General features: G+C 36.3%; 1 protein-coding gene across 1 annotated transcript; it reads right to left on the minus strand.

Moving 5' to 3' along the window:
- Positions 1-13,128: 13,128 nt before the first annotated feature.
- LOC148584199 (uncharacterized) lies at positions 13,129-13,761 on the minus strand. The gene has a single exon (XM_088518789.1). The coding sequence runs from the start codon at positions 13,759-13,761 to the stop codon at positions 13,129-13,131; it is 633 nt and encodes a 210-aa protein (XP_088374915.1).
- Positions 13,762-17,282: the final 3,521 nt, after the last annotated feature.

A 17,282-nucleotide genomic window follows, 5' to 3' on the forward strand; every position in this document is an offset into this window, starting at 1 on the left:
AAACTCGTAGTCATCAATTATTACCTCAACAGACAATTGAGTTAGAAGTAAAGGTGGATGCACCATTTCAACTGGTTGAGGCACAACAATCTCTTGCTTTACATATATGTTCAACATACGTCTCCTACCCTTCACCAACTCACTAAGCATTGCAAGTATGTCAGTATTTGTTGTCAGTCCATGAATACCCTTAACTGTCATCATCAAACTTGTAGCACATTGTACCAGTATCTCTATATACCAATTCGTCTTGAAATACGTTGAAAATTTCCATGAAACAAAGACGGTCTATATCTATTTTTGCGATGTTCAGGACATCTCTCCAACATATTCTAAATGTCTTGTAGACATAGATCCACCATGGTAAATTAAAATATCCACCATTGGTGTTGCCATTTCTACATCATGTATAAATAAACTAAATTAATAACCACAAACAAAACAACCTTTGGAGAGATAGGTACTTTGAGGACAAACAATATAATTGGACAACAAATACATTGTGAAGTACATTTCTCAAAAAATTAGAGAGGACAATGATATCCCTCATTGGACCATAAAAAGTTGACATTCATACAAAGTAGCACACTTCAGAGAAAATATACACAACACATGTGGACAAAAAACAAAATGAATGTGAAACCATAATCAACCCAATAGTCACCCAGCCACTTGATTAAATATAGCATACTTTAAGCATGACATCTAAAAGATACCGACCACGATTTTTGAACTAGGGGCCCTACAAAAGCAAATAACCTCCATACAACTGACACATACAAAAAAAAGAAAAAAAAAAGAAAAAAAAAAAAAAGAAGGTGAAATCCAACATCTATCTGAGTAAATCCCTTAAATAAAAGAAGAAATGAACTCTTTTTGACCTTACACACAATACACAAGAAACTCAAAAGCGTAAGGTTTTAAAACTCCTTTTATACAAGAAGGTCAACAGTTATGGGAGCTGTGACTATGGGAAGGAGGTCACGAGTAATTACCTCTTAGCTTGATTAGATGATTGGGGACTAGGATCTATCGGTGACGCTAAGATGACCTAAAAAATGGCTTCCACAACTGAAAAAACTCGAAACGGCATATAGAACACTAAAATCGGTTGAAAGTTTCAATTTTCTTGCAAAATCTCCGTAGAATCGAGTATGAAATTTTGAGGGGAAATCACTTCTTGGAGGAAAACCAACAGTTTAAGGGTTATGTTAGAAACCTAAGGGTTAAAAGTGTTTGGAATGTTTGGTTTCACTTTTCTTTTTTATTTGTTTGTTTAAATTTTGTTTATGTAATTTTTTTATTTTTTTATTTTAACATCTGACATGGTGTTTAAACTCTTGGTACCTCTTTTGATATAATAACACGTCACATAATATACTGAGTTGTGAAGCAAATGTGGCACACGGGACAGGTGTCATGTTTTTATACGTGGTAACATAGAGCTTTGTTAAAACAATACATGAGAAACTCAAAAGTGTAGGGTTCTAAAACTCCTTTTACACAAGAAGGTCAATAGTTATAGGAGCTGTGACTATGGGAAGGGGGTCACGAGTAATTACCTCTTAGCTTAATTAGATGATTGGGGACTGGGATCTATCGGCGACGCTAAGATGACCTAAAAAATGGCTTCCACAACTGAAAAAACTCGAAACGGCATATAGAACACTAAAATCGGTTGAAAGTTTCAATTTTCTTGCAAAATCTCCGTAGAATCGAGTATGAAATTTTGAGGGGAAATCACTTCTTGGAGGAAAACCAACAGTTTAAGGGTTATGTTAGAAACCTAAGGGTTAAAAGTGTTTGGAATGTTTGGTTTCACTTTTCTTTTTTATTTGTTTGTTTAAATTTTGTTTATGTAATTTTTTTATTTTTTTATTTTAACATCTGACATGGTGTTTAAACTCTTGGTACCTCTTTTGATATAATAACACGTCACATAATATACTGAGTTGTGAAGCAAATGTGGCACACGGGACAGGTGTCATGTTTTTATACGTGGTAACATAGAGCTTTGTTAAAACAATACATGAGAAACTCAAAAGTGTAGGGTTCTAAAACTCCTTTTACACAAGAAGGTCAATAGTTATAGGAGCTGTGACTATGGGAAGGGGGTCACGAGTAATTACCTCTTAGCTTAATTAGATGATTGGGGACTGGGATCTATCGGCGATGCTAAGATGACCTAAAAAATGGCTTCTACAACTGAAAAAACTCGAAATGGCATATAGAACACTAGAATTGGTTGAAAGTTTCAATTTTCATGAAAAATCTCCGCAGAATCGAGCATGAAATTTTGAGGGGAAATAACTTCTTGGAGGAAAACCAACAGTTGAAGGGTTATGTTAGAAACCTAAGGGTTAAAAGTGTTTGGGATGTTTGGTTTCACTTTTCTTTTTTATTTGTTTGTTTAAATTTTGTTTATGTAATTTTTAATTTTATTTTTTTATTTTAACGTCTAACATGGCGTTTAAACTTTTGGTACCTCCTTTGATATAATGACACGTCACATAATATGCTGAGTTGTGAAGCAAATGTGGCACACGGGACATGTGTCACGTTTTTATGTGTGGTAACATAGAACTTGTTAAAACATTTGATAGAACCTGGACGAAAGTAACAAGTTGGTATTTTGTTATTGTGTATATAGGCCCAATTTGAAGCAAATGAAAAATATGTGTGATGTAGAAATCAAGTGACAAAATAGATCATATAAGGTTTTCTCAAGAAAATGAGGTTATATGTGTGAGGGATGCAATACTGATTAGTGCTGCTGTAATGGAGGAATAAATAGAAAATTTCACAAGACCATTTGGAATCAATCATGACGTTAGCCGAAAGGCTATGATACCATATATAATCTCTGTTGAGGTTATTACACATCGGATGTGGAAGGGGTTGGTGGTCAGTTTATAAGTGTGATGAAAAACGTCAGCTCTTGAGCTACTTTTTGAGGTGAGAGAGGCTCAAGACCACCCAATATTGGTATCAGAGCTCAGGTTCAACCAACAAGTCTTGGCCCAATAGTCCAGTGAAGAAATGGGTTGTCATTGGTCCGACCCAGGGCCCGATGTGTGAGGGAGAGATTGTTGGGATTTTCTTACATCGGTTGTGGAAGGTTATTATGGGTGAACATCAATTTTAGATGCTCAGCGGAATTAATTTATCTCTCTTTGTGCAAATTAAATAGTTACAATAGCATAATAATAATAAAGCAACCCACAAATAAGACACCAAGATTTTTACGTGGAAAATCTTTCAATGAGAAGGTAAAACCACGGAACTTAGTCCAGTCAAATCTTCCATTATCAATAACAATGAGTTTACAATTGTCTTTTCTAGAGTAATGTCTAGAGGTTATCACCATAATAAGAATATATGCTTCTTGGATTAAACATAAATTCATCACCCTAAAGGTGGATTCCAATAATAATAAAGAAAGGTCTCACCAAGTAGGTATTAGCAACCAAGTGACTGGAGACAAATTCCAACGATCGACACCAGTCAATATTTAGCACTCGTCGTCAGGAGCAACATACTAAAATTGCATCAAGATCAGACCACAAACGACCTTTCAATCTCTGACGGATGTGAAAAAGGCAAAACCTTTTTTTTTTTTCCTCCTTTTTCCTTTTCTTTCTCTCATGCGCCACACTCTTTCTTTTCTTCTCTCTCCTTTTTGTTTCTTGCGCTTTCTCACATGTGTTCATAAGCACTGATAAGTGCCAAATATTCCATATTTGGACCCCTTTATTTATATTAGTTAATCATTTAGTTGTTTCATTATTTAATGTTTTGTGTTTTTAATATTTTGTAGATCGTTGAAGAAAAACTATAGCTTTAAATGGAAAAATGCAAAGTTTGGAAGAAAGCATATTTTGAGAAAACCTAGATGATGTGGTTAAGTTTAACTAAATCCAAGAAAAATGTTAAATCGGATTAAAGATCAGATTGGATTAAATTTCAGATTTGATAAAATTTCAGATTGGATTCAAATGTAGATTCTATACATGTCTCAATATTTTGACCATAACTTTCTGCTCAAATATTGGATTGAAATGATTTAAGTTGCATTGGCAAGATAATTCAAAATACTACAATTCGTTGTGAAATAGGATTTTCCTAATTCAGAAGGTTACTATGCCAAAATCACCCCACAATAAAAGGTTACAAATCTGGACGAATCATATTCCGATTTCAGACGTAAGATAATTTCACATAATTGATTGTCTTAATTTATTTGCCTAAATAATTGGATATCCCTTGTGATTTGTTCTACGGATACATTTGGTATTTCAATTAAGATTGGATATCATTTGTGATTTACTAATATATCTGATGATTTAATTGATACTGGATTCCTCTCGTGATATGTGCAATGAGTGGATACATGGGATGTTTTTGATTAATTGTTTGAAGCATAGTAAAACATATCTAAGATTTTAATTGTGAGAACTTCAGATTAATATTGATAAACATGGAAATATGTTGTTATGATTCGGTGAGTGTGAATTCTCAAACCTTAGTATTTTATCTCTTAGTTTATTTTAATTAGTTTATGTTTGCCTTTTAATTTTTAAAACCAAAATTCAAAACCCTTTTGGAACTAGGTTAGGGTAAAATTAGTTTAGATTTAAATTGCTCTTTTAAAAATACAATTCTCTGTGGGATCGACCTTGCACTTGCAATCCATCAAACTACAATCGATTCATGCACTTGCGAGTTAAATAAATTTGCACAACAAGCACAATCTACTTTTCCTTTTATATTGCACACAAAGGGTAGAAACCCTTTATTGCTTGCCACATGGGGTTGGTCCCCACATAGAGAGGGACCACCCCAACAAATCTTCCCCTCCCGATTATGTGGGGGGCTCCATCAAGCTTGCCATGCTTCTGCAAATTTCTAGCTTTTGCAAAGGCAATGGTTTTGTCATCATATCTGACCCATTGTCATCAGTATGGATTTTCTCAATCTATAACAGCTTATCCTTTAGTGCATCATGAATCCAATGACACTTAACATCAGTATGTTTCGATCTTGAATGAAAAGTTGAATTCTTACTGAGATGGATGGCATTCTAACTGTCACAGTAAAGCACATACCTCTACATAATTCTTGTAAGAACTTTTTCATCCATAACAATTCTTTGGCCCTTCAATGATAGCAATGTGCTCTTCCTCTATGGTAGACAAATCAACACATTTCTGCAATCTAGATTGCCATGACACTTCTCCCCCTGAATAAGTAATCAGGTACCCTTAGGTAGATTTTCTAGAATCAATATCCCCAACTATATTTGCATTTGTAAACCCATCAAGCATCTGTTTACCATTGTCGAAGCACAAGCATGCTCTTGAAGTACCTCTAAGATACCTGAGAATCCATTTCATTGCTGTCCAATGTTCTTTGCTAGGATTAGAAAGGAACGGATTGACAACTCCAACTGGATGAGCGATATGAGGCCTCATACACACCATGGCATACATTAAGCTACCCACAGCTGACGCGTAAGACACTTTCTTTATTTTATCTTTTTCTTTCTCACTTGTAGGACTATGTTTGGAACACAATTTCAAATGACCTGCAAGTGTAGAGCTCATTGGTTTTGCCTTGCTCATGTTGAACCTATCCAATACCTTCTCGATATAACTCTCTTGTGATAGCCATAATTTTCCTTTCTTCTTATCACGAGAGATCTTCATGCCAAAGATCTGCTTTGTGGGTCCCAAGTCTGTCATATTAAAGGACTTACTCAACTCTTTCTTTAGTCTGTCAATTTTACTAGTGTCACGATAAACAATCAACATGTCGTATACATATAGCAAGAGAATAATAAATTCTCCATCAGAGAATTTCCTCACAAATACACAATGATTTGATGTAGTTCTATCATACCCATGATCAACCATAAATGAATCAAACTTCTTATACCACTGTCTCGATGCCTGCTTGAATCCGCATAAGCTCTTTATCAACCGACACACTAAATATTCTTTGCCTTTAGCTGTGAACCCCTCTGGTTGCTCCATATAAATTTATTCCTCCAAGTCACCATGAAGGAAGGCAGTCTTCACATCAAGCTGTTCGATCTCCAAACTCATTTTGATAGCCAAACCCAAAATAACTCTGATAGAAGACATCTTTACCATGGGTAAAAATATCTCATCAAAATCAATGCCCTTCTTTTTACCAAACCGCTTTACAATTAGTCACGCCTTGTACCTTGGCTGTGATCTATTTGGTTCAATCTTGTATCTGGACACCCACTTATTCTTGAGTGCTTTCTTGCCCTTAGGCAGTTCCACCAAATCATATGTGTGATTCTTATACAAGGATTTCATCTCGTCTTGCATGACTTCTAACCATTGATTTTTCTGGTCATGTTGCATAACCTCTTGATAACTTTCTGGCTCTCCCCCATCATAATACACATACTCATTAACTGAATACGTTCTGGAAGGCTATCGGTCTATAGTAGATCTTCTCAACTGAATCTCAGTGGATGGTTCTGAAGAAGCTTGCTCTAGATGTTCTTCTGACTCTACATTATCAATTGCAGGCTCACCATTTTCACCAACTGTATCAACCTATTCTTCTTGTACATATCCCATGTATTCATCATGCACCACACAAGGAGGAATAACTGGATCCTTATATTAACCTGCAGGTATGACCATCTGATGAATGATGCGAAGATTTTACTCCAGAAGTTTCAGTCTTGGGAGGTCTGCCATGTTAACCGCAAGGTAAATTTGGCTGCTCATATTTTAGCCAAACAAGCCTTAACTTGTGAGGATGATCTCATTTGTGGAAAAACTATCCATGATTGCATTAGGCATGTTGTTTTTTTAAGAAATGAAATCTGGGAATTCCAATTCAATATTATATATATATATATATATATATATATATATATATATATATATATATAGACACACACACACACTAAGTAGTCTAAGTTAGTAAATTATTAATTTTGAATGATAAATATTAAATTGTTAATACTTATGATTATATTTAAATTATCATTCTAAAGTATAAATAAACACATTATTGATTTTAATTTTTAATATTATTATACTAATAGCTTAATTTTAGATTACATGAATCACTTTGTAATACATCTAATGATAATACATTAATACGAAGATCATATGATAATTATATAATTTATATGGTATTATCTATCAAATAAATAAATAACTAAATAAGAAGTAATGAAGTATCAAATATGAATCATATGATAAATTGATAATATAGATATAAATATATATCTAAAGAGCCATAAATGGGTCGGTTTGAGCAAACTTTGAGCCGAGCTAACGAGCCATAAATGAGCCGGGTGGGTTGGGTTCACGAGCCCTAATCGAGTCGGATGAGCCGGGCTAATCAAGTGTTAAACGAGTCGAGCGAGTAGGGCTAATCGAGCCATAAACAGGTCGAGCTCACGAGCTATGTGGATTAGATGTAAAATTAATTCACATTTTAATTTTACATTTATCCAAATTATATATATATATATATATATATATATATATATATATATATATATATATATATATGTATATATATTTTGTTACTAGAAGTCTAGAAGTATCTGGTACGCGTCATTATTGATTGAAATAGTATTTTTTTTTTTTTTTAGTTTTTTGAGTAGGATTGAAATAGTAATTAGTATTTGATTCAAACTCAATTGATGCTCTTTGAAACTTGTATAAATACATCCTCGATTGACTATTTTCACATTACCATACTTTTCACATCGATCAACAGAAAGATAACTGACGTCAACGTCCGGTCTTGCAGCATCATCGTCGGTTGATCGCCCTTTTTGTTGTACGTTTTTTATAAAAGCATTGAAATGGGATTTCAAATGCCGGTAGGATTTCGATTTCACCCAACTGTTGAAGAGATTTTTATGTTTCTTCAAATGAAGGTGATGGGAGAGGCGTTGCCTCACGACGAGGTGGGTGAGTCCGATATCTATGGGAACAGGGAGCCATGGATTATATTTGATCCCACGGTAAAAAAACAATTCTTTGTCTTTACGAAGTTGAAGAAAAAGAGCAAGATAAGGAGGGATATAGTTGTTGGGTGTGGCACTTGGAAGATCGAACACACTCAAGAAGTTCGTGATCCTAAAAACAACAAACTCATTGGAATCAAGAAATCTTTTGTCTTCAAATATACAAAGAACAAGGCCAAAGGTACTGATCGCAATGGCCACTGGATCATGTAGGAGTTTTCTCTTCGAGACTACTCAAAGGTGGAAGATGTAAGTACATATATAATCCCAATCTCTTGTGAATTTTCTTTTCCTTTAAATTTGAAATTCTCAAATTCATAAATCTCAGGGTTTTTAGGGTCTAAAATAAATCATGTTTCAGCATTTAATGATGAAGTTATTAAACCTATGTTTCTAGCTTCCTCATTAAATTTCGGCTGAGATTTATGAATTTGAGAATAGAGAATTCTAGGGGATCTCAATTCGTTTTTATTTAGTTTATATAGTTGGTTTGTTATATTTAATTAGATTTATTAATAACTTTTTTTTTTTGTGTGTATCTTGCATGCATGCAGTTTGATGAGTACGTCATTTGTAAAATCAGAAACAAAGACTTGGACAAAATGAAACATCCAATCAGAAACTTTCAACACTATGCCCAACCATCCAATAATCAACAAGTTGCAGTCGTGGAGCCCAACGAAATACACCAAAACAATGGTGAGATCAAGAGAAACTTGAGCTCCGGAGAAGAAAATATTGTTGCCCAGCAGACGAACCCTATTGCTGCTGTGCCTGTGTCATCATCTTCAGCAGAATTTTATGCAACAACATCCCCACCATTATTTAGGGAGTTTGAAGATGATGAGTTTCGTGCAATTTGTGATGAGATTCATGCAATTTGTGATGATCAACAACCCCCCACGTATATGTGCGATGGTGCTAGCTAGCAGCTCATGCCCTTGGATTTGAAGATTTTTCCACTTGTATTGGCACTACAAAAATGGGGCTAGTTTTTGACTAGGGGTTTTTGACGCGTCGTTTTTGACATTTATCGACCGTTAAAAGGATAGGTGTCAAAAAACTGGGGTTTTTGACGTGTCTACAGTGATACGTCAAAAATTTTTTGACGTGTCGAAAATGGCACGTTAAAAAACCATTTTTGACGTGTGAAAATGCCACGTCAAAAATGTTTTGACGTGTCAAAATTGCCACGTCAAAAATGTTTTTGACGTGTCAAAATGACACGTCAAAAACATTGTTGAAAATTTGTACGTGTGGTTTTTGACGTGTCAGACAGTTTGACACGTCAAAAATGTTTTTTTTTTTTTTTTAATAATTCCAATATTCCTGATATTCCATCCAATATTCCTGATATTTCAATTCCAATTACAATAATTTCAATATTCAAATATTTGTAATCCATAATTTACATCCATAATCTACCTATATAATCCATATTCCACATACATATCCAATATCTAATATATATATCCAACATCCAATATATATCCAATATCCAATATCCAACATCCAACATCCAATATATATCTAATATCCAACATCCAATATATATCCAATATCCAACATCCAACATCCAATATCCAACATCCAACATCCAATATATATCCAAAATCCAACATCCAATATATATCCAAAATCCAACATATATATCATTAAACTAAATATAATATCCAATATATATATCCAACACAACTTCATTAAACAAAATTCAATATCCAATCCACTTACATAATCCACAATCCAATCCATAATTCACAATCCAATCCACATACATAATACAATCCACCTACATAATCTACAATCCAATCTATACTACACATCCATAATACAATCCACCTACATAATCCACAATCCAATACATAATACACATCCATAATACAATCCACCCACATAATCCATAATCCACAATCCACATATATAATCTACTATCCATAATCCAATCTAATCCAATCCATAATCCACGTTCATCAGCAATTACAAGAATATATATATCCAACACAACTTCATTAAACAAGATAATATATCCAATATATATATCCAACACAACACAACTTCATTAGACAAAATTCAATTTCCAATATATATATCCAACACAATACAACACAACTTCATTAAACAAAATTCAATATCCAATATATATATCCAAGATAACACAATTTCATTAAACAAAATTCTATATCCAATATATATATCCAACACAACACAACTTCATTAATAAATTAATGTCCAATAATATATATCCAACACAACACAACTTCATTAATAATATGTATCCAATATCCAACAAACAAAATTTCAACACACATACTACATTTCAACACAACACATAACAAAACATATATATAGATCAAAAAAACGTTCTAACACAAGGCAAAACAAATATACAATAAAACATTTCTAGAGTATCTACTAGAAATAAGTTTCAATTAGTCTCAACAAGCATATAGTGAGATCTAACTATATACAAAACAGTAAACAATAATATGTATGTAGAACTTAACAAACAGTGATGACCAGCCCTATGGCGCTCTACTCAACACAATCATCCTCCAACTCCTAATTTGCATTACCTGCGAATGAATTGTGAACCAATAATAATCAATACAAAAATTAAAATTTACTCTATAATATGATGCAAATATACGGATGTTTTAAAATAGACCGCTGTAACTAGGGGTTTGTAACAGTTATTCTAACAGTAAACAATTGTTAGAAAAAGAAAATAAAATATAGAATTACCTCTGGGGAGCGCAAACCCAGACGTCGACCCGAACATTGCCTCGAGCTGGCGGAAACGAGCCTAAAAAATTTCATCTTTCTCTGCTATCTGGGCTTTCTGTGCTTCAATCTGCCTCGCCATCTCATCCATTGCACTTTTTTGTGCTGCCCGCTCCTCTTCAAGTTCTCTAATTCTATCTGTCATCTGTGAGAACGAGGAGCTCCAAGAATTTTGAGACCATGTCTGGGACGGTATATAGTATGAATGTATGCTGCCCCGCATCGGCAGCACATTCGGACCCAGCTGGCGGACCCTACCAGCATACTCCGGCTTATTTCCATGCGCCTGAGCATACGCGTCATTAGGTGTCCACCGTACCGTCCCTTCTGTCACGGTATCAGTATTTGCCGGGTCAGTGGGCATCAATTCCATCATCCTCTCCTGTACATTAAAAAACAAGTTAGTATCTCGTATAAGGAACGTTAATCATAAATAATTTATCAAAATATATATGCTTGAGTACTTACACATCTTTCTCTGACCACGTCATTCGGATAGCCACCTTCCTTGTATGTGTGAGTCTTGACGTAACTTTCCGCTCGAGTTGGAGGAGTGCCCCCCGTGGATATTGTCTGCATACAAAAAAAAATTAAGACGTGTTTTTGACTTAAACAACCGATTATATATATATATATATATATAAAGATATATAAGTACCTCTTGATGTGTCACTCTAGCATAGCTCATCGACCCAGTGCAGTGAGGCGTGTTGTTTTTTGCTCGCAATTCTTTCATCTTGGCAGCATACTCCTACATGTATATAAGTCTTAAAATGTCAGGCCTAACGCAATTAGAATTAATGAAACTAAACATCTACAATTAATTCCACTAGCCAATTGCTCATTTTGTCTTCTTATTCAAATATATTCATGTTGTTTCAAAACACAACTTAGATCGGTCATTGTGATGGTTCATGGCTCAAATTTATCTTCCTTAATCGGAATAGTTTTTTTATTCCCTATTTTTTCCATGTTTTGTTTTTAGTTTGTAAGAAGTTGTTTTTTAGAAAATAATAAGTTAAAATTAAGAAGCATGAATATTTTTCTTTTTCTTCCTACTTTTTCTTTAAAAATTAACTTCTACATATGTCATTCATAAAATGTTTTGAAGCTCGTAATTGCTGATAAACACTCATGACGTACCTGATTTTTCGGATCGCACCATCTCGCCAACAAGACATTCAAGTCCACTGGGTCGTATCTCCTAACGGCATCTTCACCCATTCTCGCCTTCACTGAGTCTGGAGTATCACCCGCTTGAATTTTTAATGATTTTTTTACAGAGTGTCTCCAACTCTTCAGCTTTGTGCCCATATCTTTGAAGGCGTCCCTTTTAATCGCCTCAATATTGTAGTCAGGCAGCATGTAGAACTGAGTCTGCATATATAAATTGAACAAATTAGGCGTATAATTGCACACTTTAATGTTTAAAATATTGAAATACATCTGCTAAAATATGAGGAAAAATGTAATCATACCATAAGGGTGTCCCATATATCTTCCTTCGCACGAGGATGTACATGCTCCCATTCATCCTGGAGCTTAACATAAGTCTCTGCCCTTATGACGTTCCCGGCCTCCCTTCTGAATTTCATCCCGCTAAATCCTACGGGCTGCCATACTTTATTGTACTCGCAGACGATTTTTTGGCCAAGGGGGACCTCCCACTTCTTGTTCGATGGTGGGATGTCCACCACCTGAAATTGGGTGCTCCCGTCTCCCCTGGTACCTAACACATTAATAATTGTAAAATTTATTTATTTGAAATTTAATACTAACTACATAAATTTTATACATATTCAAACTGATTTTTTTAAACATATATACTTACTTATTGTCCGGAGTTGTCGATCGCCCAACACTTCTGGAGGATCTTCGGCCTCCGAGTCACCTGAGCCATCATCCGCATGCTCCCCATAGTATTGTGTCTCGCTATCATCTGGCTGCGATGGCTAACTGTATGGTATACCCGTGTTCAACTCATGGGGAAACATCATCTCTACCTCACCATGTCCACATACACCTAACTCGCTCATGGTAGGATATGGAGTACCAAGATCATAGGGAACCGGCTAAGACCCTTCCCCATGCTCAGGGAGTAAGGGTCTATACCCCTGGTCGTCTATCTGTGGGGTCCGTCGTCGTCTACTCTTCCCCCGCGTACTCATGTCAACTTGTAAAATACATAATATACTCAATTAATTATGTATATAATAGATAAAAAAGTCACCAATATAACCAATCAATGTAGAAAGAAATAACATTAAATACGTCAAAATAAATGTGAACGATATCTATTATTAAAGTTTTAAATTTTTTTAAATCACATACAGATCTAAGTCTTGTCGGATGTAGTCAAGGTCATCTTGGGGATCCACTTCATTACTGCTGGTCAATAGGAGCAGCTCACATTCGTGGTAGCTGACACTTTCATCATCAGAACTTTCACCTTGTCCAACGTCGTATACGTTCCTAAGTTTAGTTCTTACAACACAAGCCCAATCAGGGTCCCTTTCATCTTGGACGTAAAAGACTTGGTCAACTTGTGACGTTAGCACATATGGCTCATCAGTAATTTCCTGGCCTCGGTGGACAAGGTTTTTGAAGCTGACAAGCAGTATGCCATACTCGTCTACTTTGTATCCCCTGTCCCTTGTGTTATCCGCCCAATCACACTTGAACAAAACATACCTAGTCCTGTCGAAGTACTCCACCTCAATTATTTCCGTCAACTTCCCATAGTACGTTCCACCATCAACTGTTGGCACGCACACCCCACTATTCTGGGTCCTTTTTCCAGCATTGAATGCAATAGTGCGAAACAGCTTTCCATTAATCACATATCTGTTATATCTAGTCGCTGTGGCCTTCGGCCCTCTACAATGCATTACCAGTTTGTCACCTAATTCCTTCCTTTGTCGATCGTCCAATCGATCGACTTGTAAGCACATACGTAAAATTTGACCATAAGAAAGTTTTTTTAGTTGTTATGAATCAATAACTAAATATAATAGGTCGGTAACAGTTAAACGGCACGGTAGTCTTACGTAGTCACGGTACCAATCAGAGAATAACGCATGATGTTGGGTTTCAAACTGATCCTTCGTCGTTCGCCCCCTACTGCATGAACGCCTAAGTGTATCCATGTGCACCCTACAATACAACGTTTCAATTATATTATAATTCACAACTAAGGGTTCAAGGTGATATTGAACTTGTATACACTACTAACACGACTTACGTCCGTAGTTGAAGGAACTCATCCGAGTTAAAAATAATGTATCGGTGAATTTGTGTCAATGTGACACGGTCGAGGATAACTCGTGTTCCCGCCCCCTTTGAACCATCTGGGTTTCTTACAGTCCTATTGTGAAATGTTGGTGCGTGGTCTAGATACCTTGAGCAGAACGCAACCAACTCCGTTGCTATGTAGCCCTCCGCAATGCATCCCTCAGGAGTCGCTTTATTGCGGACATTAGATTTGAACACCCCAAGGCTTCTACATATGATCATAATTCATTCATTATAGTTAGTGACGATTTCATATAAAATAAAAAATAATAAATATGAATATTAGTAAAGCTATTTTACCTCTCTGCCGGATACATCCACCTATATTGTACCGGTCCACCAAGTCGGCATTCACGGACAAGATGCACGACCAAGTGAACCATCACAGTAAAAAAGCTTAGGGGAAAGACCCTTTCCATCTGGCACAAAGTAATATAAATGTCACCCTCTAATCGGTCTATATCATCTCGTGTCAATGACGTTGAACATATGCCCCTGAAGAATGCAGAAATCCCGACAAGTGGTCTTACCACGTTTCCTGGCAATGATCCACGCAATGCAATAGGGAGAAGTTGTTGCATAATTACGTGACTATCATGGCTCTTCAACCCGAATATCGTACAATCACTAAGTCGTACACATCGAGAAATATTGGAGGCATATCCGTCCGGCACCCTTACATTTCGAAGCACTTTCAAAAACTGAGTTTTCTCTTCCTTAGACATCGTGTGACAAGCTGCGGGCATATATGTTTTACCATCCTCGCCTATGTACGGATGAAGTGTATGTCTCAACCCCATTTCTTGCAAGTCTGTGCGGGCTTGGATGTTGTCCTTTGTTTTCTTTGGAATGTCTAGTATTGTACCAAGAATGTTGTCCATCACATTTTTCTCAATGTGCATGACATCAAGATTGTGCCGCAATAGATTATCTTTCCAATACGGCAACCTAAAGAAAACACTTTTCTTCTTCCACAATACGTTAGCAGTATCGCCTTCTCTTTCTGTCGCCCCACTCTTCTTCCGTTTCTTGTCTTTTTTCTTCTTATCCGTCCTTGCCTTACCGGCATTCTCATCTCCATATGCCATATCTTGTAATTGTCTAAGAATTTCATCTCCACTTGGCACATCTGGGGCACATTCAAATTCTTGTTTACCGTCAAATGTTATTCTATTGCTCCTCCACGGATGATCAATAGGCAAGTATCGCCTGTGCCCCATATAACAAAATTTCCTGCCCTGTTTTAACCGCCTGGACCTCGTCGAGTACATACAGCAGGGACATGCCTTCTCACCCCTGTTAGGCCACCCAGACAAATCTGCGTATGCCGGGAAGTCATTAATTGTTCACATCAACTGGGCTCGTAGCACAAAATTCTTTTTTTTGGACACGTCAAATGTGCGTACACCTACAGTCCATAATTCTTGTAACTCCTCAATTAAGGGTTGTAGGTAGACATCTAGATCCATTGCAGGTGACTTTGGGCCCGGGATTATCAGCGATAGTATAAATGAAGTTTGTTTCATGCACGTCCAAGGAGGCAAGTTGTACGGTACAAGCATTACAGGCCAAGTGCTGTGGGATGTGCTCATGTTTCCGAATGGATTAAATCCATCAGAGGTTAGTCCAAGCCTGACGTTCCTGCTGTCCGCCGAGAAGTCTGGATGCAAATTATCAAATGCCCTCCATACTTCACCATCAGCCGGATGCCTCAATACACCGTCCTTAGTCCGGCCTTCTGCATGCCACCTCATGTAAGGAGCAGTATGCTCTGACATAAACAATCTCTGTAGTCGTGGTATAAGTGGAAACCACCGCAAGACCTTCACCGGGCGTTTCTTACTCGATGATATGGGTTGTCCATCCTCATCCAACTGAATTTCATCCTTCCACTTAGATACTTCACAAACAGCACATGTATCCAAATCCTTATTGTTCTTCCAAAATATCATACAATTATTAGGACACGCCGGGATCTTCTCATACCCGAGGCCCATGTCCCTTAGAAATTTTTTTGCCTCATATGTATTAACCGGCAAAGCTTCATCACTAGGAGGCAACAACTGATTGATGAACTCAAGAAAAGATGAAAATATTGCGTTACTAAGTCCGCCAACACACTTTAAGTTGTACAGATGTACAGTAGCACTAAGCTTACTATGTTTGGTCCCATCATGAAGTGGCTTCTCTGCCTTCTTAAGCAAGTTACTGTACTTTACTATGTCACTGTCGTCGGCTTCTTCATTCACAGTTTCTTCATTCCCCTGCACCGCAACTTCAGGCTCACAATTGTCTTCCATGACATCGTGCATGCCGAATAGATCACGCAACATTGACCGCATGTTTTCACCCTGCGCTGCGCCTAAACCCTGATCTGTGTTCGTGGTAGACGACGTAGAGACTGCAACAGGATCCCGGACAGGCCTCTCCCCGTGATAATACCAGGTTCTGTATGCAATCATTATTCCCTTACCCCCTGTCAAATGGTCAAATACCAAATCCGGCGGGTGGCGTTGCTTATTATGACACACCTTACAGGGGCAGTGAATTTTTCCATCAGGGATTGTGCAGTTCCTAACTGCAAAGTCCACGAATGATCTACACCCGTCCCTGTATTCCCTCGTACCCCTAGACTTTGTCATCCAACTCTTGTCCATAGCTTTAAGTACTGGGACCCTAACTGAATAAAATAAATCTAAGTTAGTTACTTAGATGTTCTTTTATTTTTTGTGGTTCTTTAATTACATCGTTTCAATTTTTTTATTTTCACTTTTAATAAACAAACACATAAATTGACTTTTAATTATAACATCTACATAATCTTAATATGCAAAACCTAAGTAAATTAATATGGGCACCCTAAATAAACTACATATAGGTAGTTAGGTTAAATGTTGGTTTTCTTTTTTTCGTTTACTAAACCATTTATGCATTTGTATGGAAAGTGTAGATAAAATCCAATATCCAACTTAAATTCCAATGTTAGTTGTTTTTTACTTTATACGTACGCATATTAGGAATTACATACTTAATTATTCTAAATTTTGAAAATGTAAACATTCACAAACGAATCGATAAAAATAGATATGCCGTTGTTAATCAAAACCTACACAAAATATGGGTCTACATCCAAATGCAAAATTCTCTAGAAAAACATAATTTCAAACTACCAGGGTACGTA

This window comes from Corylus avellana, chromosome 8 (assembly GCF_965113065.1).
Source record: "Corylus avellana chromosome 8, dhCorAvel1.hap1.2, whole genome shotgun sequence".
Lineage (NCBI taxonomy): Eukaryota > Viridiplantae > Streptophyta > Magnoliopsida > Fagales > Betulaceae > Corylus > Corylus avellana.

Excerpts from the sequence above, each read along its gene's own strand:
- LOC148584199 (XM_088518789.1), bottom strand. The coding sequence starts at position 13,761 with ATGTGCTTACAAGTCGATCGATTGGACGATCGACAAAGGAAGGAATTA.